At 56.4% G+C, this 26,506-nt stretch overlaps 1 protein-coding gene across 1 annotated transcript in view; it reads right to left on the bottom strand.

Annotated features, from left to right (window-relative positions):
* Positions 1 to 289: 289 nt before the first annotated feature.
* The window catches only part of FAM53B (family with sequence similarity 53 member B), an 82,583-nt gene continuing 56,366 nt past the window's right edge, over positions 290 to 26,506 (bottom strand). Inside the window, exon 4 of the mRNA XM_012453395.3 lies at positions 290 to 4,544. Within this exon, the coding sequence (XP_012308818.1) occupies positions 4,182 to 4,544 (363 nt within the window). The 3' untranslated portion in view covers positions 290 to 4,181. The remainder of the gene's footprint in view (positions 4,545 to 26,506) is intronic.

The following is a 26,506-nucleotide window of genomic DNA, read 5'->3' as shown; positions in this document are numbered from 1 at the left end:
CCGGCTGGAGCCAGAACAGCCCAGCCCTGGAAGGGCTCCCACGACGCAGCTGTGGCCACGGTCAGCCTTCCCCCTTCCCCGGCTGCTCCCACACCATCCTGCGCCCGAGCCTCTCCACAGCTCTGTGACGTCTGCTAGCCCCATTTTACAGATTCAGACCCTGAGACTTGGAGGGGACAGAAGGGTCCAATCGTGTCCCTCCCAGCCCAGAGCTAATGCTCCTGCGGGCAGGGGGGTACCTGCCAGTTCACCACACCCAACAGAAACCACACAGCTGGCACCAGACACGTGGGGACTGAACCAGGAAGCTTTATTTACACAGTAAAAGTAACAAGCAAATTCCTGAGAGACTAGAGCGGCTGGAGTGCAAGCCACGGCCCGTGCGGGGAGGCCAGGCCGAGGGGGCGGCAGACCCTGGGCCCCGGGTCTCCGCTTTCTGCCCGCCACACTTCCTGAAGCTCTGCAACACCGACACGTCCAGCTCGGGAAGCTCCTGCACCCTCAGGGACACTGTGCTATCCATCACCCGACCCCCCAGGACAGCTTCCCCACGCGTGAAAACACAAATCATTTGCCAAAAAGACTATGCTAGAAGGTCAGACTATCCTACCTAGGCTAAACGATCTCCATTCGGTCTGCCATTAAAAAAAAAAAATCTTTCTCTTCTTTTCTCTTTAAAGAGGCATGACAAAGGGGTTTGACCAACAGCGTCGACATGGCAAGGTGCGGCATCATTGCCAGTGTGGGGCCAGGCGCCTGAGCCCCGGTGCGCAGCCAGCCTGCTGCCTCCCTGCCGGCCGGCGTCTGGAGTGGCCATGATTCAAGCGACCACCCCCGTATCCACAGACGGCACATCAGTGGAAACGGGGGTGCAGTGGGCGTGACACCAAAGCCGAGCCAGCAGCAGGGGGTCAGGGGTTCCGCAGCTGGGGAAGCTTGCTCACACAGGCAGCACAGCTAGAGCACGGCCACTCACGCCCCCGCGCCAGAAGACCCATTTGGAAGTTGGGGTTGGTTTTCTTTTTAATATGGACTTCCCCTTTAAACTTTCCTTCAGTGTACAAATTCACAAAACTGGCTACAAAAAATCTGTTGAAAAGTAAGGCTTTCTGAGAATGAAAATCTGTACGTCTGGTCAGAACAAGCTCCCTGTGGACCCGTGGCCCAGGGCAGCTCCGGCCTCCACTGCGAGTAAGGCAAGAGGGTGTGGTGATGAAAACAGCGAGGCTGTGGCCCCGGTCCCGGGCCCCACAGGTGGACAGCAGCCTCAGGCATTTGGGTGGCTTTACAATGAGTGGGTTGCACGTGGTGCAAAGCCCCTCCTCCCACCCGGCTTCCCTGCAGGCTTAGCCCACTCTTCAGGGTCCCAAGAGCAGGGAGGTGGCCTGGCAAGGCTTGCTCCTGGCCCTGCCCTTCCTCAGTCTCCCCTCAGAGGCAGGGCTCGTGGGCAAAAGTGAGGCTTCTGCTGCTGCCCCCGGCTGGTGGGGGTGAGCTATCTGCTGCCTGTGGGGACACCAACGTGGGGGGGCCATCTCCTGGGCGAGCCTCTCTCCCAGAGCTCTGAGACCAGAAGCCCTGGGGCCAGCAGGGTGGAGTGCAGGAACAGGCTGCTCCAGGCAGTGTGGTGGCTTGGATGACGGGGTGGCAACTATAGATGGGGTCTGCTCTCCAGCCAAAAGACAAATATGAAAACAGCTGAAGGCCATTTCTTTCTCTAAGCAGAAGGGACAGCCGCCATTTTCTCCCCTGACTGCTGCGTGGTGGGCTTGGGCTAGGAGCTGTGGTGGGCACAGGACAGGCAGGCGGGGTCTGAGGAGGCTGGGTCATTTCTGCCTAAGCGCCCTGGGGCTGAGCTTGCTGATGGATGGGACCAGCTTTGAGGGAGGCGGGGAGGTGGCTGTGACTTGGTCAGCTCCATGGCTTGTCCCACCCTGCCACCAGGCCTGAGTGGGGAGGTGGCAGGCAGGGTTTGAGGACAGGTCACCTCGCCCCCAGTTCCACGACACACACTTAACACTCTGTGCCTCCCATCCCAGCCCAAAGCAGAGGGAGCTGGGGGCTGCGGCACACCTCAGCCTCCGCTGCCACCACCTGCCTCCGTTACTGCCTCTGCCTCCCACAGGACAGCCTGCTTTAGAGGCTGTGTGTCCTCGGTGGCCACACAGGAGTGTGGTGCCAGGACCTCCTGTGCCCAGTGGTACTCTGGGGGCAAGGCATGGGATTGTGCCCTCTACTTTCACCCAATAAGTGCCCGGCCTCCTCCACACTTGCTCTAAGAGGACATGGTTTCCATGACCCCTAGGCAGGGACAGGGCACAAGGTCTCTGTCTGCTCAGAGCCCCCAGCTTTGGGTTTGGCTGTCTGGGGTCACAAGTAGATGTGCCTCTGGCAGGAGTTACGGCCACTGGAGGCGAGCTGGTTCCCCCACTCTGGGACCTGTCCAGTGCCTGGCACACCCCAAGTGCCACCCACCCTGAGCTGGCAACACCATCTCTCAGGGCCGTGGGGCTGGGGGCTTTCTGCCAGCTCCTTACAGCTGATTTTTAAGAACCACCACCCACATACTGGAATTTGAACCACCACCCTTTTGATGTAGTTAAAAAAGAAGGTTTAAACAAAGTTTCCCGAAAAGCATCTTTCTCTTTAGGAGAAAGAAGGTGAGAACCACCTGGACTCGACCTGCAGAAGCGAGGCATTCACTCGTCCACGGAAGACGAGCAAAAGCAAAGTGACTACAAAAGTGCTTTTAACGCATGTCAGCCAACACAAGGAGCGCGCCAGTTATTTTTAGCCTTATGGGAAAATGAGCCACTTGTTCCTAAGCCAGCCCAATTGCTATTGTCTGCAGAAGACGCCAAGTTCGCTAAAAGCCAGATTCCCATAGTGCAGAGCCTATGTGATGGTGTCTGCACGGCAGGGGAGAGGAGCTGCCCGAGAGCAAACCCTCAGGGGCCCAGGCTCCTTGGAGGCCCCCGGGTAGGGAGCCAGGGTGGGAGAGGGTGGGGCGGGGAGTATGAATCCAGCTTTGTGCCCGTGGCTGGGCCTACGGCAGAGACACAGCCTTCAGAACTGGGCTCCCCCTAAGCTGACAAGGGTGTGGGCTTGTCTTGGGGTGGGTGGTACACCCTGGTTACAGCCAGCAGTCCTCAAGAACAAATGGGAGGTGCTTGGAATCCTGCAGGGGCCCTGCAGAGCGGCCAGCGGACGCCCCTCACTCCTGACTGTGCACAGCACCTGCATCTGCGCACCCGCTCACAGCTCCTATCTCCCGCGGTCATTTCAAGAGATACCCCCTGGTATCGCGCCATCCCTAAACTCACCGGAATCAACCACATTGATCACTCAGTGACCAGCCAGCCACAGAGAAGGGCTGCCATCTGCTAACCTGCCTCAACGGTGGCGGAACCACGGGGCCCGGCTCTCCATGCTGCAGGAGGCACAGTGAGTCTGTCTTTTCAGCCAACAGATCCACCAAATTTCCACCCAGCGTGGAAGGCCCCTAACAAGCACCCTCCAAGCTGCTCCTTGGGCCTAAGACTCCGGACACAGGCTCACCCTCTGGAAGGCCAGTCCAGTACCCCAGGGATTCTGTCTCTCACACTTGGAATTAAGGCCAAATGGTTCTGGTGTTACAGAAAGAAGCATCTCCCGAACCTTCCCAAGCCTGAAGCAGGGAGCCCCGGGAGAGAAGGCACGGAATAGAACTGAGTGAAAGAAGCTGTGGGGCCAACTCCCCAAAAGCGAACCTGAGCGAGGCCACAAAGGGCCCTGGCGTAGCAGATGGCCCCCGGCCCCCACTCCAGGCCCTCCCTGACCGCCCCCACCAGGGGGATCCAGAGCGGCGCCCAGTTCTGCCGGGAACAACAGACTGCCCGACATCCCATGAGGAAAAAGGCAGAAAAGACCCAGACTCCAAAGCTGCTCCCTGGGCGCTGCAGTAGTTCCAAGGACCTGGTGGCTGCCACGCTTGGGGAGCTGGCGAGAGGCTAACACCTGGCTGTGTGGTGCGGCCAGGCCAGGCTCTCCCCCAGGCAGCGGGTGGGCTCCCTCTCTGGGACCCGACACCGCTCAGGAAGCTTTCATCAGGCCAAAGAGTTGGGCTTCCCTTCAAGGGCCGACCTAGTGCCCAGAGGGAGGGCTGTGGATTCCAGCACACCCAGCCCTACCTGGGCCCGCACCCCTCAGTTCTTCTCTATCTGCTCGATGTCCAACTCGCCATCCAGGGAGCAGAGGCTGTTCCCGGGGACCCCGCGGTCCCTCCAGGCTGTGGCCGGCTCCACTCTCCTGCCGCAATCCTCGTCCAGGGCGCAGCCGTCTGACTCCTCACAGGACAGGTCCTCCTGGCAGGTGAGGTGGTCGTCGAAGGAAGAGGGAAGAGGCTCAGGGACTGGGGTCCCAGCGGGGGTCCTGCCCCCTGGGCCGGAGGCTGAGAGCAGGGCGGTCCAGGCCCTGGTGGTGCTGACGTGGCAGGCGAAGGGGTTCTGGGGGCCGCAGTCCTCTGTCCCTGCGCTCAAGCAGCTGAGGCTGCTGAAGGCCTGACAGTTCTGTGGAGGGGCAGACATACAGGTTACTAAGGGCCACTCCCCTCCCGGAGCCCCAGGATTGCACACCCCACAAAGCGACCGCCAAAACCAGGTTGTGGTGAGACCACTCAAGTCCCAGGCTCCTCCCATCCAGGCAAGGACAGGGGCCATCAGCAACGCACTCATGAAGACACACCTCCGGCCCGTGCACGCGCTGTGCTCACGAAGACAGGCAAAGTTCCACTATTCACCTACTAACTCGGCAAAGCACACACATGTGATGCAGGCCCAGTTCTGGGGAAGCTGAAATGGAATGCTCCTAACACTTCATGCACAGCCCTTCTGAAGGGCGACCTGGGAAAAATGTGTCCAATTCCTTGATCAGGTGATTTCACTACTCGGATTTTTATCTTAAGAAAACATTCTAAGATGCACATAAAAGCTCAGCAGCTTACTGTTAGATGGAAATGAGGAGAGTCATCCACCCCACAACGGTGGTGACATCAAGGGTGCTTTTCAGACAGGACTTCTGCAAACACATGAATGAGCTGATGCACCGCGACGCTCCCCGTGAAAAGGGACCTGACTCGGAGATGTGGCCAGGCTGTACTGCTACACACAGGGTGATACGATGCCCGCTCTACCCACCCTCCGCAACCCGAGAGGGAGACGTGGGTGAAGGGGCGGAGCTGGTCCTGAACCTGGTGTGAAACAGAACCATGCGGGGAGCTGGCGGAATCATGAGTTCTAGGCTCGCCTGGATATGCCGAGTCTCTAGAGGGGAGTGGCCCAGTGCCCTCCACAGGTGCTGGGGACTGGGGAGTCTGGTCTGCTGAGCAGGGGCCAGGCTCCAGGTTCTGGTGCTTACCAGCTGGGGACCTCTTCTAAGAGCATGACGGTCCTTGCCTGCCTTGCTGGGCCCTTTGAGGCCCTAGAGAGAGAGTAGGCTGCACAAAAGCTTCTCTGCCCACCAAGTGCTCCCTGAGTGTGGGGGCTGGCCTGGGGCAGGAGGCGGCCTGGGGCCTGACCCAGCATCAGGTAAAGCACGAACAAGAATTCAAGGATACGCAGGCCGGGTCTGTTTGGAGTCACCTGCCAGCAATGGGCGTAGGGTAGGGTGCTGTGGTTCAAAGCCTGCTCCCAGGGCAAAGCACAAAACCCAGCCTTCTCCTCAGAATGATGCCCATGCCACCATCCAGCCAGTCAAGACGGAGGCTGGGACAGTGAGGGCCACCCGCGGCCCAGCCCTGGATATCCCCAACGGGACTGCCGCATGGAGGTCGCATCCCAGAGGGGAGCGCGGGGAGAGCTGCACACAGGGGGCAGCGGGATTCCAGCCTTTGGTTTCTTCCCTGAAGGGGGTGGGGACCGGGGGAGCAAAGCGAGGCCCTGGAGCACCCCCCGCCTCCCTCATCACACGCTGGCCAAGGCCAAGACCACAGACCTGTCCTGAGGGCTTGATCCTTTCAAAGGCTGCAGTGTTTGTGTGTCTCTTTGAAATACAGGTGACCACCGGCTGTCACAGCCAGCAAGCTGTCGGACCAGCCTCAGCAACCGGGAAATAAAAGGCACTGTCTCTGCCGTGGGCACGCGCATTGTTCCCAAACACTCCGTGGAGGAAGCCGTTCTGACGGGTTTGCTTTTCTTGGAATCTTTTGATTAACTGAGAAAGCTGAAGGCTGAGGTGCTGGAAGGAGCTGTGCACAGGGACTGGGGAGATGGGCAGGGCACCCGTGAGACTGGAGATGCTGGCCCAGGCCGCGGGGGAGCCCCTTCCCTGCAGTTGCCCCCATGGAGCCACAGGCCCGCCCTCCGGGCCACGGTGGGATTCAGCGCAGCCCAGGGTGTGCACAGAGCACAGTCTCCCCACCATGGGAGAGGGTGGGAGACGGCGACCCCTGCACGACAGCCCCGGGATTCTTGCCTGCCCCCGCCAGGGCTGGGTGACGGGCCAGCAGCTCCTGAGTGTGAGGTGGGGTTTTGAGGAAAGGGTCTCGGAGGCTCCTCCTGCTTCTCAGCCACCCTCCTGACTGGCCTAGACCTGAGCCAGGACAGGAGAACTGAGCAGGGGGCACAAAACAGGGGCGAGATGGCCCAGCCTGGGTGGCCTCAGCCGTGTGTCCCAGGTTCTGCCCAGCCAGGCTGCCCTGATAGAGGAGGCCTAGGGAGAGGCCAGGAGGGGCCCAGGGAGCCAGGCCCACCTCTCCCAACGCTGGCTGAGCAGCCTGTTTCTCGGCCTGTATAGAAGCCATGGTGTGTAAGAATAAGCAGTCATGTCCAGCCGAGGCCAGAGCAGCTGGATGATGTGCTGTGAACCGGTTCTAGGTGGGTGACTGAGTCTGTTGAGACCAGTGTGCCTGACGCCCGAACACGTGCCCATGTTTTCTGCGAGCTGTCATGTGAAAGGCTGTGAGTGTTTCTGTGGCCTCTCAGGTGGACGGAGTGGGAGCACAGCCTGCACACTCAACTGTGCTCGCCTTCTCGGTCCTACTCGGGGCGCCTATCTTGAGCCACCATGGCTGTGCAGGTCTGGGCACTAATCGTGGTGCTATGGTCTAAATTTGTGCCTCCTCCCCAATTCCGACATTGAAAGCTAAGGCTCAGTGCAAAAGTATGAAGAGGTGGGGCCTCTGGGAGGCAATGAAGTCATGCCAGGGGCCTTCATGGATGGGACTAGGGCTCATAACAGTGACTGGAGGGGGCGCAGGTGCCTCTCCCGCCAGGCAAGGACATGAGAAAGTGCCAACTATGAAGAGCGGGCCCTCACGAGACCCAAGTCTGCTGGCACCTGGGTCGTGGACTTCCCAGCTTCTAGCTAACAGCAATGCGTTTCTGCGGTGTGTAGGTTTCCCCAGTCTAAGGCTTCTTTGTCACAGCTGCCCAAAGTCAGCCACATTCTGCATTAGCCACAGCCAGGCAAGGGCGCTGGGGACCCATCGGCTGGACCTTTCACAGATGTGTGGCTTTTACCTCACTGTGACCCAGAAGGGGCTGAGGTCAGACAGGCAATACAGGGGCAGACTCCATCCATGTGGGCATCACAACGTCAGGCAATTCTTCCACCTCTGGGCTGCGGCCAGCCTGCCTGCCAAGTCGGGGTGTTCAGGGCTATCTGGACTAACTGAGCTCTTTCCGCTGTGATGCAGGGGGAATCTATGAGGACGTGCTGGTGAATCTCGTCACAGGCAAACCAGAGAATGCCACTGGGCCCCTCATATTCTTCAAATATACCTGCTCCTTGGCCTCAAAGCCAGTGTCACCTTGAGAACACTGTTGACTCAAAACTCAGCCATTTCAGCCACACTGAGAGAAGGCCAAGAACCACCCACTGTTTGCCCCAGCTGGTGGCGGGCCTCACCTGTAAGGAAGGAATGTGGCGGCCACAATGGGCGATGTGTGTTCTGCTCAAGCCCCATCCCTCGCGAGCCCTCCCCATGCAGACTCCCATGGCGTGCCACACCCAGGCCCTGCAGCTGCCCTGTGCCCTCCACGGCCCAGAGGCAAGGTCCTGCCCAGCATCTTCTAGCAGCTCCACCTACCGCATGAAAGAACACTGCACGACCAGTTGGAAGCCTGGCAGCCTGTGTGTCCTCAAAAACATCTGCAAAAAGCTGCAAAATGGCTAAGTTCAAAGTGCCACATGAACACATTATTCCAGGGTGAAACTGCTGCGCCGGGACCAACTGTCCCCCAGCCCGCCAACTTCTGTTCTCTTGACATCCAGCCCTATACCTGGACTGGGCCACCTACTCTGGCACAGCCCTGCCCAGGTGAAAAGCTCTGTGGGAACTGTCCATACAGCCTGAGGCCAGTGGCCAGGGACATGCATCAGGACCTACTCTTAGAGTCTGCAAAAGCTAGGCCACTGCAGCCTGCTGGAGAGGTAACTTTGGGATGGAGCCCCTGCCTTTCCCATCAGACCCCCTAGACCTCAGCTCTAGCCACGACAGAGACCCTAGTCACACCCACTGGCTGCAGCTTGGATTTCCTTCTCAGCCTGCCCCAGCCGGCCTCCCCAGGGCTTCCCAGCTAGGAGCAACAGCCCCTCTTCTGCAGGGCTGTTCTGTGCAGGTATTTATTCCTACACTTTCTCCTGAGTGGGAGGTCCCTGGCTGGGCACGGGAGTAAAGACGAAGGTGGCCTGGTCCCTGCCTTCTAGGTGCAAGCTGAAATCCAGTCCCGCCTTAGGAAACACGCTGACTCAGCATGACAGCTCTGTACTGCTGCCAGGCAGACCGCCACTTACCCTGTCCAGCCTCAGCCCAGCAAGCTCATTCCCTGCCCCATGTGCTGCTGTTCCTGGGCCTGCAGGGTGAAGATGTAGTAGAGACTCCAGAAACGTCTCCTGAGCTGAACTAAACCCCATGTTTTATCAGTAGTGACCAGAACCCACTCTGGGCTGTGAAGGGCAAGGCCTAGGAAGTGGAGGGGAAACAGCTCCCGGATTTCTCTAGGGAGAGCTGCCAGGGGCCTGGGAGTCCCCAGAACTCATGAACTACATCCTCACACACAGGAGTGGGCATCTGGTGACAAAGACTAAGCTGGCTGGTCAGGTGATGTATCTGGGAGCAGTGGCCACTCCTCTTTGTCCTGGTTGCCTTCTCTGAAGGAGGCCGGGTATTCTCACCCCATGGGCTCTGGCTCTGCCCTGAACCTGGAGAGCTCCGGGGAGGAGCAAGGGGAACCAGATTCTGCAGTTGGAGGCACTGAGTTCCTCTGCTGACCAAGTGGCCTCACTTCCTGTTTCCCCTCCTGGGAAGCGGAACTGCTGTCCCCGGCCAGGCTGCTTCACAGGGCCACTGCAAGGATCCCAAGAGGAAAGCCAGGCTGCTGGTGCCCCACCTGGAGTCCTAAACCCTGGGCAGCGCGCACTCTCCACTGTTGTGAGTGCTGGCTCTGACAGCTCATGGCTGCCGCTTCCAGAACTACTCTGGGCTGGGAGACCTAGGATAGGAGGTTATCCTTTCCCTTTGGGGTCGCCCCCGACCAATGACCAACGGATACAAGGACAGGAGCTGCCCCTCGCCTGGGCAGGATCAAGACCAAGGTGCCAATCACACTTCACAGTTTCCGAAGTGCCAGGCTGAGAAGTGACTTGAGCTGATCCCGCCTCCTTGCTGGGCCTCTGCCAGTCATGGGCTTCCCCTGCCTCCCTGAAGGCTCGTACTGGGAGCATCCCTCTATCTGTCACTGGCACAAGAATCCCCAGCTCAGGCCCTGCTTCCTAGGGACCCAATCTAAAGCCACAGGTAAAAAGCACCCCGGGTGTTAATGTAATTATAGTTGCACACTTGCTTCTTCTTGGTACTACTGTTATTTCTAGAAGAGAAATGTCAAGCTGTGGTCGGAGATGGGCCACCGCGACCCTGGGGCGTCCAGCTGCTGTTGGCATGTGCTGGGAGCAGTGGTGGCTGGGGACTCCTCTCCTCGGTTAGTCAGTGTCCTAAGGGTAGTGCCCACATGAGGCTTCCTCTCGGCCCCTGCCTGCGCCACGCCTGAGTGCGTCTCTTGAGCGAGTGGTGACCAATTCCCTCCTGTGCCGCCACTCCTCACAGCGGGCAGAACTGCGTTTCCTCCTTCCATTGCTCTCTCCCTCTTTTTAGTCCAGTTTTATGGCACTCTGTGTTACACGTCTTCATGGAGCTACCTCAAGTCCCTCTAAGAAAAGGCCATCAACAAACCCAACTCACAAGTCAGGAGCAGAGCTGGTCCCCAGCCTGGCCTGGCAGCTTCCCTGCTGGAAGCTGTGGGGGCTCCAGGCTCTGGCTGAGCGGAGGCATTCCCTCCCCAAACAGACGCTTGCATGAGAACGGAATTCTCCAAGTATCCAGAAAACACCAGGCTATGAGAACGATGGCCAACGGCCTGGAAATTTTCTAAGTCCCATTTGTGCTGGAAGCTGGCACAGAAACAACTAAGACGGCGAGGCATGTGGTTTCCTAGGCTTTTAAAAAACTATTTCGAAAAAGAAAAAAAGGCGCAAGCATATTTTTGGCCTATCTGTAATCCATCTTTGGTAAATCTGGATTTTGCATGAAGGCTGTTCTCTTTCTCACAGGAAGCTGCTGCCCCTGCCCCCTGGGGCCAGAGGGGTCAGGTGGCGGGGACTGCTTTTCCTCAGAGGTTGCAGGTGCTAGCGATGCCTCGAAGGCCGTGGGCATGGCCAACCTTTCCCTAGGGGCTGACTGCCCTGCCTCTGCAGGGCCCTTCCTCTGGGCATTTGGTCTGCTGCTCGTCCAGGGTCCTGTTGGTGCCCAGTTTTAAAAAGGGATAGCATCAGCCGGGCATGGTGGCTCACAGCTGTAATCCCACAACTTTGGGAAGCCAAGGCAGGTGGATTGCTTGAGCCCAGGAGTTCAAGATCAGCCTGGGCAACATGGCAAAACCTCATCTCTACCAAAAAAAACACCCTAAAAATTAGCCTGGCATAGTGGTACATGCCTGTGTCCCTGCTACTCAGGAGGCTGAGGTGGGAGGATCACTTGAGCTCAGGTGGCAGAGGTAGCAGTGAGCTGAGATGGCACCACTGCACTCTGGCCTGGGCAACAGAGCACAACCCTGTCTCTCCAAAAAAAAAAAAAAAAAAAAAAAAAAAAGTGGAGGACAGTTATCACGCCCAGCCCATTTTTGTGAAATGCTTGCCACCTCTGGACCCCAAAAGAGGCAGCCCTTCTGAGTGTGGTCTGTCCCTTACCCTCAGGAAGAAGGGCAGCAGTGCCAGCAAAACCCAGATGGGGAAGTCAGGTTGCCAGGGCCTGAAAAGAGGGAAATAAAGTTGCCAGGAGCAGGAAGGGACTCCAGGGTCCTGGGAGCACCACTGATTTGGCACTGAATACACAAGGCTCTTCCCAGACCACAAGTTCTAGAAGCAAATGGCCCAGTGTGGGCAGTAAATATCTATGGTGGGAGGCTGCCCTGCTCAGTTACTAGGGAAGTGCCCGCCTTCCTGTGAGTGTTTCCTCAGCTCATTTCTGCACAGGCCAACGAACGTGTACGGAGTGCCTGCCACACGCCAGAGAATGTGGTCACTCCTATTCCAGGAGCCAGTACAGCAGGGGACAGACTTCAGAGGCATTGTCTTGGGCTGGTCAGGCTCATGGGGCAGGCACCATTTTTCCTTTTCTGTGGACAAGGTATCTTGCCCCAAATCTGACATCCCCTCCAGGTCTGGGAGGCCCAGGTGGTGCCAGAGCCAGGTCAGGCCACCCTGTCACTTCAGGAAGGGTGGCACCCAGCTTGGGGCTCTCTCATGGCCTCCCCACCCCCAGCCATCCCTTGGCCCTGCTGTCCCTGCTCTGGTGGCTCTCTTGGGGCTCCCATCCCGTGCATCCTGGGGGCAGCCCTCCCACTGGATTCTTCATGCAGCGTGGCCTTGCCTCTAGTAACTCAAGGCCTAGGGCCCAGCTGAGGACAAGAACTATAAGGAAAAGGACCTATGGCCTTTGGAGGCTGAAGGAATGGGGGAAGGAGGAGTTGATCTTGGGGACAGCCCATCCCCAGCTCAGACACCTAAAAACCCAGGCCTCTGAAGACAGACCAAGAGCCAACAGGCCCAGTCTACTGTCTCCCCTGCCAGACTCACGGAAGGCAAGTGCAGGCTCCAGCAGCTCCTCTGTGGACTCCACTCATCCCGTGCGCTGTCGGCCACAGAGGGTTCCTCATAACGGAGCCCTGGAAAGTCACTCGGTCGGCCGGGGAGGTTGCAAAGTTCACCAGAGTGCTGCTCATCAGGCCAAGCCCGCCAAGCAGGCCAGAGCCTGGCCACCACTCTCGGGCTGGCCCTCCCCAAGGACCCTCTTCCTCCGTCTCTGCTGCCTGGGCCCCTCCGCCCTCACTGCTCCCACACATGCTCTGGCCCCTTCTACAGCAAAACTCTTTCAGCCACAGAAACCCCCTCTGCACCAGCCCTGGGTCAGCGCCAGCCTGGCGGCCCCACCCTGTCTCCCTCTTCACTGGCGGATTCCTTCTCTCCCAGCAAAACCCGCCTCTGCAGCAGCCACGCCGGAAGCAGGCCCAAATTCCTGTGTGTACCCCGTTTCCTGCCAGGCGTGCAGGGAACCCTGACCCCACATGCCATGGACTGGCTCACAGTGGGTGCATCGTGCAGCCTGGGGGCAAAGGGTCAATGGGAAGGAAGGGCCCACCCCAGTTGTGTGCACAGCCCTGGGGTCCTGAGGCCTACACCCCAGGGTGCTGTGGGTAGGAACAGGCCTTGGAGGCCCAGAGCCACGCACGCCCTCTGAATGGTGGCCAACCCTGTGGCCCCTCTCTGCGGGCACTCCACAGGCCACACGGTGGCGACGTTGTTTCTGCACCAGGTCCCAGATGGCCTGCCCCAACACAGAAGGTGTGGGAGCTGATGCCAAAGGGCCTCCCCGTGCTCTCACAATTGGAAAACAAACATTTTGTTTCTGCGGTGTACATTCCAGCCAGCACACACTCAGGACGGGACTTGTGAAACCACCTCACTCACAGCTTGGCGTGAAGAGAATTCTTTGCCTAACAAAAGTCGAGGGACCTTTCCAAAGCACACAGGGTTCTGGCGGGGCGGTGAGGCTGATGCACGGCCTGCGCCCACAGACCTTGAACAGAGCCAACCAGCAGGGCGCACAGTTCCAGGGGTGGCTTCTGAGCAGGACTAGGGATGCAGCAGGTATGTCCAAGGCTCTCAGAGGGGCTGGTGGGCACTCGTTTGGGGACACAGCAGGGTGCTAAAGACAGGACTCCTGGGCACGGGGGCCCTCTGGGCTCCACCCCAGCAGCTCACAGCTCAGTTCCAGATATTGCCTTCCACGGAAGGCGCACTGGAGAAAAGGGATCCTTCTTGTTGAGGTGAGCAAATCACCAACCGGTTTAGCCACTCTTGCAGATGAGCAGACAGAGGCCGAGCGAGGAGAAGGGACTTGCCCCAGACTGCACAGCTGCTTGATATGCAATCGGACCTCGTCACTCCCAGGCCATGCTCAGGAAAGCCCACGGTCCTCCGGCAGGACGGTGGGGCAGTGCGGGCTGGAATTCCAGCTCAGGGGATTGCCTCCAGGGACCCTGGCCAATCATTAAAGTTTAGTGCCTCAGTTTCTCATGTGTACGAGGCTCATAAGAGCCTCAAAGCCTCAGAGGTGTTCGGAGAGATAAACTGAGACCATCAAGGGGGGTGTGACCCCCCTTCCTACAGTCCAGCCCCGCACTGCGCCTGTGGCTCCTGGTGGTCTGGGAGCTCTGCTTCTATTCAACCTCTCTTGCTAACAAAAACCTGCTTTCAAAAGCAAGAAGACACGCCAGCAATGCTAAAGATAAAATACCTAGGAATAAACTTACCAGAACTGGCAAAATTGATAGAAAAAAAGAAAACTTTAAAAAACAGAAAAACAAGACTGAACAAATGGAAATAAATCCTGTGTCATGGATAGGAAGACTCAACCTCAAAAAGGTACAGATTCTTCCTAAATTAATTCATAAATCTAATATGATCCCAATCTAAAGTATCAACAGCACTCCCAATCCCCATGGTCTTAAGACAAACTAATTTTCAAGTTTTTAACGAAAAAATAAACAAGTGAGATTAGTCAGGAAAACTCTATAAAGAACAGTAGAGAAGCTAACCCTCCTAGACTACCCCATACCATATATAATACACCAGAACACATTCAGCCTCCATAATTAAAACAGCATATTAGTAGGAACGTACACACATAGCTATAGAGACCAATGAAACACTGTTCTGAAATAAACCCAGTTTAGTATATGATAAAGGTAAAATCTCAAAGCAGAGAGAAAAAGATGGCATTTTCAATAGATGGTACTGAAACAGACAGGCAGCTACATTAAAGAAAAAAGATTGGCTCTATATTCACAGCACACACAAGATAAACTCAACACAGACCAAAGAGCGTAACATAACCCATAAAAGTGCTAGAAGAAAACAGGAGACTTCCTTTATCATTTTGAGAAAAAAAAAAAGACCTTTCTAAAACTCAAAATCCAGAGCCATAAAAGTAATAAATTTGATAAAAACATTTACATGTCCACAAATGCCAGAAGCACTGGTAGGAATGTAAAATGATGCAGTCACTGTGGAAAACAGTTTGGCAGCTTCTCAAAATGTTACACACAGAGTTACCATTAGACCCAGCAATTCCACTTCTAGGAAATGAAAACGTATGTCTATGCAGAAACCTGTACATAAATGTTTACACAGCATTATTCGTAATATCCAAAAAGTAGAAACAGCCCAATGCCTATCAACTGGTGAATGAATACATAAAATGTGGTCTAGCCATACAACAGAACGTTATTTGGCCAAAAAAAGAAAAGAGATACTGCTACATGCTATGGTGTGGATGACCCTTGAAAGCATGATGCTAAGTGAAGGAAGCCAGACGCAAAAGGCCACATACTGTGTGGATCCGTTGATATGAAATGTCCAGAACAGGGAAACCCACTGACATGGTTTGGCTGTGTCCCCACCCAAATCTCATCTTGAATCGTAGTTCCCATAATTCCCATGGGTTGTGGGAGGATGCAGTCGAAGGCAACTGACTCCTGGGGGTGGTTACCTTCATGCTGTTCTCATGATAGTGAGTTATTTCTCATGAGATCTGATGGTTTTATAAGAGGCTTTCCCCGTTTTGTTCAGCACTTCTCTCTCCTGCCGCCATGTGAAGAAGGATGTGTTTGCTTCCCCTTCTCCAGTCATTCTAAGTTTCCTAAGTCCTCCCCAGCCGTGTGAAACTATGAGTCAATTAAGCCTCTTTCCTTCAAAATTACCCAGTCTCATGTATTTCCTTACAGTAATGTGAGAATGCACCAATACACCCATGGAGACAGAAAGCAGTTTCGTGGTTGCCAGTGGCCGGGAGTGGGGGTGGCTGAAGGGGATGCAGAGTGACTGCTAAGAGGCAGGGACTTTCTTTTGGGGTGACAAAAATGTTCTAAAATTGATTGTGATGATGCCTGCAGAACTCTGTGAATACATTCAAGACCACTAAGTTGTACACCTTAAATGGGTGAATTGTGTGGTATATGAATTCTACCTCAGTAAAGCTCAAGAATGTCAGAAGCAAAGTTAGAAAACAAAGAACAAATTAGTAGTAAAGATTTGTAACTCATATCACAGGCAAAAATTAATCTAATATACAACTGAGAAGAAAAAGACCAATGACACAATTTTTTTAAAAGGGCAAATGAAATGAACACAGTAAAGGACACACAAATGGCCTTTAAAGATACAAAAAGATGTTCAAGTGATTAGAAAAATACAAACTAAAATGACAGGGAAACTGTTTTTTACCTATCTGGTTGTGAAAAAGTCAAACGTTGGACCAGTGTCTACTGAGATGGCAGTGGGGAAACAAAGCACCCTGAACATGGCCCTCGGGATGCAAGGAGGAAGGGCTCCTACGGTGGTAACCTGGCACAGCCTCCGAGAGGCCAAATGCACACGGCCTGTGGCCAAGCAATCCTACTGACAGGAATTCACCGTGCAGAAGAAGATCCATCTCCCGTGTCCAAAAGGACTCATGAACTTGAAATTCATAGTTCAAGAAGCCTGGAAGAGTCTGCAGGGGGCCAGGCTAAGTGGGCACATCTGTGCAGTAGAACACCTCCAGGGTTTATTACTCAAAAAAACAAGGTGCAGCAAGGTATGTATCACATGCTATTATATCCTCTGTTATAAGAAAGGAGAATAAAATAAGTTGAAATTCCTATTTGCTTATATTTGTAAAAAGAAGCACAAGAAACAAGCCAGTCTTCTGAGGGCATGGGGGCTGGGAGAGATGGGGGATGGGAGAGATGGGGGATGGGGGGATGAGGGCTGGGAGAGATGGGGGATGGGGGGTGAGGGCTGGGAGATGCGAGGGATGGGGATGCGAGGGATGGGGGATGCGAGGGATGGGGATGCGAGGGATGGGGGATGGGAGGGATGGGGGATGGGAGGGATGGGGGATGCGAGGGATGGGGATGGGAGGGATGGGGGATGTGAGAGATGGAGGATGGGGGGATGGGAGATGGGAGAGATGGGGGATGGGAGGGATGGGGGATGGGGGAGGGGGGCTGGGAGAGATGGGGGATGCAAGGGCTGGGAGATGCGAGGGATGGGGGAAGCAAGGGATAGGGATGGGAGGGATGGGGGAAGCAAGGGATAGGGATGGGAGGGATGGGGGATGCAAGGGATGGGGATGGGAGGGATGGGGGATGCGAGGGATGGAGGATGGGAGGGATGGGGGATGCGAGGGATGGGGATGGGAGGGATGGGGGATGCGAGGGATGGGGGATGTGAGAGATGGGGGATGTGAGCGATGGGGGATGGGAGGGATGGGGGATGCGAGAGATGGAGGATGGGGGGATGGGAGATGGGAGAGATGGGGGATGGGAGGGATGGGGGATGGGAGGGATGGAGGACGGGAGGGATGGGGATGGGAGGGATGGGGGATGGGGGGAGGGGGGTTGGGAGAGATGGGGGATGCGAGGGCTGGGAGATGCGAGGGATGGGGGAAGCAAGGGATAGGGATGCGAGGGATGGGAGATGTGAGGGATGGGGATGGGAGGGATGGGGGATTCGAGAGATGGGGGATGTGAGAGATGGGGGATGGGAGGGATGGGGGATGTGAGGGATGGGGGATGTGAGGGATGGGGGATGCGAGGGATGGGGGATGCGAGAGATGGGGATGGGAGGGATGGGGGATGCGAGGGATGGGGGATGTGAGGGATGGGGATGGGAGGGATGGGGGATGCGAGAGATGGGGGATGTGAGAGATGGGGGATGGGAGGGATGGGGGATGTGAGAGATGGGGGATGGGGGGATGGGAGATGGGAGAGATGGGGGATGGGAGGGATGGGGGATGGGAGGGATGGAGGATGGGAGGGATGGGAGGGATGGGGGATGGGGGGAGGGGGGCTGGGAGAGATGGGGGATGCAAGGGCTGGGAGATGCGAGGGATGGGGGAAGCAAGGGATAGGGATGGGAGGGATGGGGGATGCAAGGGATGGGGATGGGAGGGACGGGGGATGCGAGGGATGGGGGATGGGAGGGACGGGGGATGCGAGGGATGGGGGATGGGAGGGATGGGGGATGCGAGGGATGGGGATGGGAGGGATGGGGGATGCGAGGGATGGGGGATGGGAGGGATGGGGGATGCGAGAGATGGGGGATGGGAGGGATGGGGGATGCGAGAGATGGGGTTGGGGGATGGGGGATGGGAGAGATGGGGGATGGGAGGGATGGTGGATGGGAGGGATGGAGGACAGGAGGGATGGGGAATGCGAGAGATAGGGAATAGGAGGGATGGGGCAAGAGTTTACTCTGTACATGGTTTTAACTTTTGAACATGTGAATGTACTATCCAAAAATGAAATGCATATGCCTATCTCTGTGTTTATGCATCTTAAGGGCAGAGGACACACTAAGTTAGAAATAAAGAAAAGGCTAAAATCCTATTCACATGATTGCTTGTATTTTCCAAAGTAGAATCCCCACCCCATCTCCATATTAAAATTTCTCAGTGTTTCTCTACCAAAGTTCTTTTCTTTCCTTTTCTCTTTATTGGTAACAACAAAGCGTATGCATTCTTTTTAAAGGCAATTTGCAAAATTTGTGGACAAAAAACCTCCACCAGCCCCAGGTTCCTGCACTTAATAATCACCAAATTAAATCTGAGTTTCACACAAGTGGGACATGCAGACATCAGGAGGGGCCAACCCCTGGGCGGCCAATGAGCCAGCCCTGTGCCAGACACCTGCATGTGGGCGGTTAGCCGGGTGGCTTTTCACATGGTTGGTAGGTGCTTTCACAGAACAACAGGAAGGGGGAGAGCCCAGGAAAACACTCAGTGTTCTGCTGTTACAGAGGTTCCGGTGGACCTGCCCGCCCACCCGGGAGCTGCTTTGCGCCTGCAGCCTCAGCTGTACCTGCCTTGTCCACAGAGGCCCACGTGGGGCACTGGGGGCCGCTGCCAGGCCTGGCCCCATCCTGTGGAGGTTAGAGGAGGAGGCTGCCTGTTTGTCACCAACGGTTCTTGGAGGGGAATGGCCTCTCGTGTCTGTGAGCAGCCTCGGTGTCCGCAGGAACATTCTGACACACGGGAACGCGGACACTTGGGCCAGGTGTCTACAGTTCTGATGCTTGTGAAGACCGAGCCCCGCTTCCACGGCTGTATTTTTACACCTACTGAGCAGATGAGATGCAGGGGCGGAGTTCAGAGTCAGATGCAGCTCGATTTCCTTTCGATTTGGGGGGAGCGAGACTTCTTTCCTCCCACATTGAAATAGAAGTCGTAAGGCGAAGGCAGGCAAGCACTACAGAAACACAACTGCTTTATCTGCCCAAACAGGCCTTAGCACAGAAAACTCTAGAAGCAAGCAGTCACCCCGACCCTTCACAGGCTGCTCTTTCTGCCTGACAAAGTGCTCCCTGCTCCCACTCGAGAGGGTCCCCTTGGAAATGGAGTCTAAACGCATCTCTGGGCACCTCCATCTCTCCTCTATTCTGAGCAGTGTCTGGGTCACCCTTGCTGGTGCTGGACCTCGCAGGGTCTGCAGGTGGCAGGAGACAACCAGATGTGCCATGAGGCAGCGCGGGTCCCGGGTGTGCCTGGCTTTGGCTCTGGCCACCTCATGCTGGGGGTGCCCTGGGGAAGCCTTGCCTCTTCTGGGCCCATCTGCACAACAAGGGTCTTCAGCTTGAGCCCCAGGCGGCCGTGCCCTGCCCTGCGAGGCCCCTGCACCGAGATGAGCTTCGCCTCCAGCTCTCAGAATGAAAAGCAAACGCCTCACTCCAGGGCTAAAGGCCTGGCATCTCCAGTCCCATCTCACTCATACCCTCCCTGCCGCTCAGGCTCCACTGAACACAGAGGTTTAGGAAGGGGGTGATCCTGGCCGATGGAGGGCACTCCTAAACCTCTGTCTCCCTGAAAGACTCTTCCTCTCATTGCACAGCCCAGCTCAAATAGGTACCCCAGCCCCCTTAAAGCCTCTCTGTCCAGGCGGAGGGAACTTAGCTCTCCACCCTGGAGCCCCCCACACGCATGAGCTGGTGGGCCCTTCCTGCCTGAGTGCCTCTGTCGGCTGTATCCCTGACACCTGGAAAAACAGGGTCAGGTGGCTGAATGAAGGACTGAAAATGACAGTCCATTTGGGGTGGAATCCTGCCTCTCAACACTAGGACCAGTATTTCCTTGGGCATGTTATGCAATCTGAGTTTCTCCTTCCCCGTCTGTAAAATGGGGAAACAAAACTGCCCTAGAGCGGTTATATGGAGTTGACATGAGATCACCAGCAGCACCGGGCTCAGAGGGGTTTGAACAGCACTTGATGGTGCCAGCTGTACCACAACAGAGGGAGCAGCCCACGCTCCCCACAAGCAGCCCCAGGCAGAGGCAGCACAAGGAGGGCCATTGACCACCTCGTCCCACCCACAAACAGTCCATGAGAGCAGAGATCCCAGGCATGCTGGGGACGGGGGCGGCCGTGCTGGCCCTCGCTGGCTACTGGAGCCCTTCAAGGGCGAGGACAAGGAGGCCGCCCAGCAAGCCTTGGCCAGCATGTCCCAGCATGCCCAGCAGGGCAGCTGGCCATGGACACACCCGCTGGTGGTGGGTGTGGCAGGACATTCCTGGGCACATTCTATTTCTCTGGGCTCACCTAGCCCCACCTGCAGTGCCAGAGATGAGTGGTGGGGACAAAGTATGTGGGGCCCTGGTGCTCCCTGAACCCCAGAGGACCTATTAGAAGACTGCATTTGCTAAGGTTTTTCTCACCTGGAGGCAAACCAAACACTTGCTTAGCTACTGGGTAGAGACGTGGGGAGACTCACCCCAGACTTACCCATCAGGGACCCCTCCTGGGGTGGCCCAGCCCCTTGCCCATGTAAGTCCCATCTCTCTAACCCAATGTGATGCCCTGACAGGGAGCCCCTAATTCAGGGCTTCCGGACCATAGGGATTCATTCGGGGTGAGGCCTGGGAGGGAGTTCTGTATTCTCTATCAGGACCAGGCCAGCCCCACCTGAGCAGGAGGTCAGGATTCTGGGCCAGGGACAGGCCCCAGGAAATGCTTCCTTAAAGGAGGAGGAAGATCCCCAAGAGGCTACTGAGGACAGCGCCCATCCTCAGCAGTGGGCATGCAGCCCAAGGCCTGCTGTTTGCCGCCAAACAGACACAGAAATAGAGAATCTGCCCTGTCTAGCTGAGTGGCCTTGGGCAGGTCATGGTGGGCATCATGAGTCAGACCTCTCAAGGCACTGTGCAGGCTGCATCAGGAAGGGCCCAGGGAGGCCCAGCTCAAGGCCCAGGGTGCCTGGCAGGTATGGCTCCCACTCGGAGGCCCGACTCAGGCTCCAGAAGGATTGGCCAGGGTGGGTCTCTGTTCTTTTGACTTTCCCAGGGACACACCTCAACATAACTATGTATTTCCTGATAGGCTTTTTTCCCCTCCTTTCTAGATTTTCCCCTTTTGTTCATTGCTGTTTAAATGCTCAGCAGAACACAAAAACACAGCACCCACATTCCAGAGTGCCTAGAAGCCCCAGACACCTTGCAGTCTGTGAAAGTGCTGGAGACGGATGCCTGGGACGGGCACGGGGGGACCTCTCACCTCCATTAGCTCATCATCCAGGCACGAGAGACGGCCTCTGCCAGCTTCCTGTTTACACCGGAGAGACCGAAGCTGTCTTGGGCAAACTCCCACCAAACGGCAATGGCAGGGCCAGGTTCAAATCTGGATCTGTCTGTTCAAAGCCTGCACCCACCCTTAACCACCACGCTTGACCTCACTGCTGCCGAAAACACCAGAATTCAGGACGGCAGAAAAGCACTTTCTACCCCTAGGAACCCCCAGCAATCCTTGTCTGTTGCTTGGTAAAAATTCCCAACTACAAGGCTGAAGGCCCTGGGGTACAGTCACCCCACCAACTGGAAGCAAATAAGGCAATTCAGGAAGCGCCGACAGCTGCACCTCGCGACAGGGGCATTCTGGGTCTGCAAGTGTGAGGAGCAGCACGGCCTTGGCCCGCCACGCCTCTCTGGCCACTGCCCTCAGCCTGCACAGCTCTGCAGGGCAGGTAGGGAGGGGCCACGTCCCTGAGCTGCCAAGCCTTGGCCCGTGAAAGGGTAGGCAGGCTGGGCTAACAAGGCAGGGGCACCAGGATGGCCCCTGAAGAATGTGCAGGGTTTGGAACTGCGCTAAATCACTCTTAAATCCACACATTTCTTCCTGTGCAGAAAACCAACCCAAAGGTGGAGCTGCCATAAATCCCACCAGTCCGACATCCCCTAGAATCCTGTCTTGTCCTGGGGGAAAGGCAGGGCATTTCTGGAGGTTCATTCTGGTGTCCTAGCAGCTGCAGAGCCTCGAATGATGGCAGAGCTAATGTTTACTAGGAATTTGCCCTGAGCTCCATGGGATCTTCCCAACCTTGGGAGGGGACGCTATTGTCATCAGAGGTTTGGAAACTTGCTGAGGCCACACACGGAGCGAGCGGGGAGGATCTGAGTGCCAGCAGTCTGAATCCAGGACCAAGCACTGACCACTGTGCGATACGGCCCCGGGCGCAGGACGAGAAGAGGAAAAAGACAGGCCTCCCTACAGCAGAGCAGAGTGAGGCAACAGCCTGGCAAAGGCCACAGAGGGCACGCCCCGCTGACCCCACACTACAGCCCTCAGCCAGATGGGAGGAAGGGGACAAAGGCCGTGGGGATTTTACTTTCCTCTGGAGCATACCCTCTAGTTGACACATGATGTGTCGGGGAGAGGCTGAAAGCATCCAGAAGACAAAACAGGCAAGAAACCAGGAGAGTGCCCAGTTCAGACACCCTGGGGGGCACCCAGAGTCCCGGGCAGCCTCCGAGGGACCCCGTTTGGCTCTCACCCAGTTCTTTTCCTTAAAGGTAAATGCTCACACATCACACGCATACCTCTTCCTCGCTATGTTGGATTCACTTCAAGATGTTGCAATTTCTACAGTGACCAATAATGCTGGGACCAGTCTGACTCTGAGCCCCCAGTGGCCCTCCCAATGCAGATGGGAAGTGAGAGCTGTGGTGGAGCAGTGAGAAGAGGGGTGCCTACCACACTACCCCAAGACCAGCTTCAGGGCAGGGCCCCAGCCTCTGGCTGAGACCATCACTGACTCAGCCCACCTCAGGAGATGAGCCGACTCCGTCCTGGCACCAACATCTGGTGCTTTGGAGAAAGCACAGAATCACCCAGGGAGGTGCCTCCCCTCCCATCAGCAAGCGGCTACCACACAAAGGAGCTACCAGACGCCATGTGTCATCAGCTGAGGCCCATGTTCACTAGAAAAAGGGAGCTGAGAGCCACGGGGACTTGGAGATGAGATTCTAAAATCCACAAGGAAGCCACCAACATGGCCTTAGGGGAAAGGAGACCTGCTGCCAGCCACCCCAACAGACTGGATCCCCTGGGCCTGCAAGAGGCCCCTTCCTTGGCAGCCACGGACCACAGAGAGAGGGGCCCCTTCTTGACCCTCTGTCCCAGGCAGACAGGTGGGTCATATTAAGAAGGCAAGTACTGATAAGACTTCTAGCTCCCATGAACTGTGTGCTGGGCACTGCAAAAGGAACTTGGCACACCGTGACTCACTGGTTCCTCCAGAACCCTCAGGAGGCCTGTCCAGTGATACTACTTTAGAGCTGAGAAAACTGAGGCCTAGAGAGACTGAGGAGCCTGTGAAGGTCACCCAGCTGGAGAGCCGGAAGCCTAAAGCAGGTATTTATCTGAGCAAACGGCGTGCATAGGCACGTACACACATGCCCACCCTGTGAACCTGAGCGTTCGAGGAAGAATGAGCCATCGGAGCCCCAAATGGAAGTCACTACGACTGCAGTCAGTGGCTGTGCCAGGCAGGCTCAGGCCACAGGGTGGCCACGTCTGACTCCGACCCTCAAGAACAGCAGCCCTCCCTGCTGAGCGAGGCTTTATGGGCAACCTGCCACATCCGCAGGCCCTGGAGATCTGAAAAGTCATGGGCTCCAGGCAAGGAGAGGACAGCCAGAGCACCATGCATGTGAACTCATCCACGGCGACTGGCCTCACGCTCACACCAATGCCTCTCCGGTGGCTGTGGGAAAAGCAGGCCAGCTTCAAGGTGGGGCAGTGAAGGCAGCGACTGTGCCACAATGGAAGGGCAGCCAGCATAGCCCAGATGGCCCAGATGTCACCTGCTCAAGCCTGATGACCCCCTCTGCAGAACCTGCCCGGTGGCCCAACAGGCAGATGGGTGCCTAGGCTGGCTTGCAGATGGGTGCCTAGGCTGGCTTGCAGATGGGTGCCTAGGCTGGCTTGCAGGCGTCCCGCTCAGCCACGGCAGCCAGACTGGTTAACATGCTTTGGCAGCAATGTCCGAGTGAACAAGGAACCTGAAATCCTTGTGAGTTAGTGTCCCCGAGACACACAGACACGTGCAAATGATGACCACAGAAGCTTTAAGACAGTGACTCCAGGCAGAAAGGGCAGCCTTCTCTTCTTGTGCAGTTGGAATTGGTTCTCACTGTACAATTAAAGAGGAGCCAAGAATTTTCCCCATAATTGTCCTGCAGGGTGGAGGTGAGTCTAGGAGAAGCCTCTAAGTCACGGCACACAGCCCTCCTGGGCCCGCAGGGGTGCCTTTTCCGTGTTACTTGCCCTCCTCTCCTTCCTTCCTTCATCTCCACCACTGTCTCCTCTAAGAGAGACCTCACAGTGTCTTCATGAAAGCAAGAAAAACTGACATTCCTGACAGTACTGTGGAAGCTGTCGAGGCAGAATCACTCACATATGCCTTTTCTCACTGTTAGCTTGAGATGATCTTAAAGAAAGAAAAGAAAGAGCACGAAGAGGACACACAAAACACAAATAAAAAAAGTCCCTTTCTCGATGGCCGACAGGAAATAAAGGCGGCTCTCCACCTCTGGAGAGAAACATCAATTGTTGGAACGCTCAGGTTAACGGAGAATCACAGAATCAAGGATCCCACTCACCCAGCTGAAAGCAAGAAAGTAACTTGCAATTGATGGAGGGAAAAAAATTAATTGCAGCTTTAGAAAAACCTTTTCTCTGAGGCAGGGCTGTGGGGCCATTGAAGCCCAGGCGGCTCTGCGGGGTTCGCAGCAGTTCTCTCTATTCACGACTCGCAGGTGGCTGATACGTTTCCCAGGGTTTCTCGGCGCAGTGATTGCGCCTGGCTCTTTCAGCGCGGCTGCAGGAATCTATACAGGTCCACTTAAATCAGTCTGAGGCTGTGAAAGGCTCCATCACTCGCCGTCCAGCCCGGCCGCCCAAACAGAGCCCCGGGAGGGCTGGCGGGCGGGTGCAGGGCTGGGCGGACAGCGCCAATTAAAAATCCGAGCCTGTGGGCCTTTCTCTTTCTCGTTTTCATTCCTACAGCTACATTGTGTCCACTGGCAGCGGATTCCAAAGGCGAAGCGGCTGCATTCACGGCCCAGAGCTTTAGAGCCGCCATCCTGAACCAGGCTAATTAAAAACGTGATCTCCTCCCACCCCCAGGCTGCCCCGGGGAGCAGTGAGGACCAAAGGCTCAGGAGATGAGGCGCAACTGTGCACGCGGAGCTCTCCTGGAGGGGCTGACAGGCTAGGAGGACAGGGCCCTTTCTGCCCACCACCCCACCCTCAGAGAGAGACACAGGGCATCTATTGGCTGTAGGGGCCCACCTGCACATGGCATCTGCCACCAGAAAAGGCTGGTCCCTTGGGTCTCTGAAACATTCTAGTGTTTCCTGCTCATGCCAGGGGCCTCCACACCTGCTGGGGAGAAAGGGCAAACCTGGCAGGGTAGGAGAGGGCTAGCTCACATAGCCCCACTCCAACGAGGTTGTGATTCAGGTAAATTCACCACCTGGTACCTACTCCCAAGGCACCTGTTGGGCCACAAGCCACCAGGCCGGCCGGCCAGTGCTTACTATTGAGCTGCTTACAGTTGGAGGAACAGAACACCCAGGCCTGGTCACTTGGCTCCTCCGAGCCTGCCTCCTCAATTGAAAAACGCCAGCAAGGAGAGCTAGCTCACTGAGTTAGCCGGGCTAGAAGTCAAGGCACACAGCCCTTACACGGTGACAGCTAAGATCACAACCCGTAGCACTACCAGTGGCTACAGCCCCTTCACGTCCTCTGCCAGCAAATCAAGGAGCTTTAGCTCTGCAAAGGCCAATTAGAAACCCCAGAGACAGGACTGGGGCTGCTCACTGCCCGCCTTCTTTCCTTCCCTTTAGAATTCTAGGACAGCTCCTAGCCTAGAAATGGATGAAGATGTGGGTGGCAACTCTTGTTCTTTCAGTGAAATGCACATCACTTCTGGCTGACCTGCCTGGCATTCAGCAACCCGTCTCCAAATTACCAGGGTTTCCTCCTGGCAGGCACAGCTCAGAAATGCACCACTCAAAGGTTTTTGCCACTGAGGGAGACCTGAGAGGTGACCTTCCTGGGTTGCTAGAGAAGCTTGGGACATCAGTTTCCCAGATGGCTGTGGGTAGGGGAACTGAGATGGCAGATGGGTCCTGGGGGTGGCAGCAGGGATAGGAATGGGGAGGGAGGCACAGAGGGGCCACTTGGGCGGGTTTTTCCAGACAGAGCCTGCTGTGACAGGTAGGCTGGGGACAGAAAGGGATGGCACATCAGTCCCTCTCTGCAGGACTCAGTGCTGTGGCCACATCTGCCCCTAAGTGGGTGACGGTGGTCTCCTATACATGCAGAGTTCTGAGGGGCCTGCCTCTTGCTCTCCCCCTGAATGCCAGGGGAGGAGCCCTGTGACTGTCACTTGCAGGGCTAAAGCCAGGCCACACAGCCAAGGCACCTAGCAGGGGTCACCTTGGGGACTACAGCAGAGCCATGACCAGGTTTTAGCCTCGGGCTGGGGCCCAGGGTACCTGTGGCCACAAGGAGCTGGCCAGAGTCCTTGGCATAGGATGGGGCAGCCGGGGCAGCCAGGGCAGCTAGGTCCTCCCAGGAGGCCTCAGGCACAGAGTGGGCCTTGC

This window comes from Aotus nancymaae, unplaced genomic scaffold (assembly GCF_030222135.1).
Source record: "Aotus nancymaae isolate 86718 unplaced genomic scaffold, 86718_ANA_hifiasm-v0.15.2.pri h1tg000010l, whole genome shotgun sequence".
Classification (NCBI taxonomy): Eukaryota; Metazoa; Chordata; class Mammalia; order Primates; family Aotidae; genus Aotus; species Aotus nancymaae.
The sequence above is the reverse complement of the archived record's forward strand: the minus strand, read 5'-3'. Positions and strand labels throughout refer to the sequence as shown.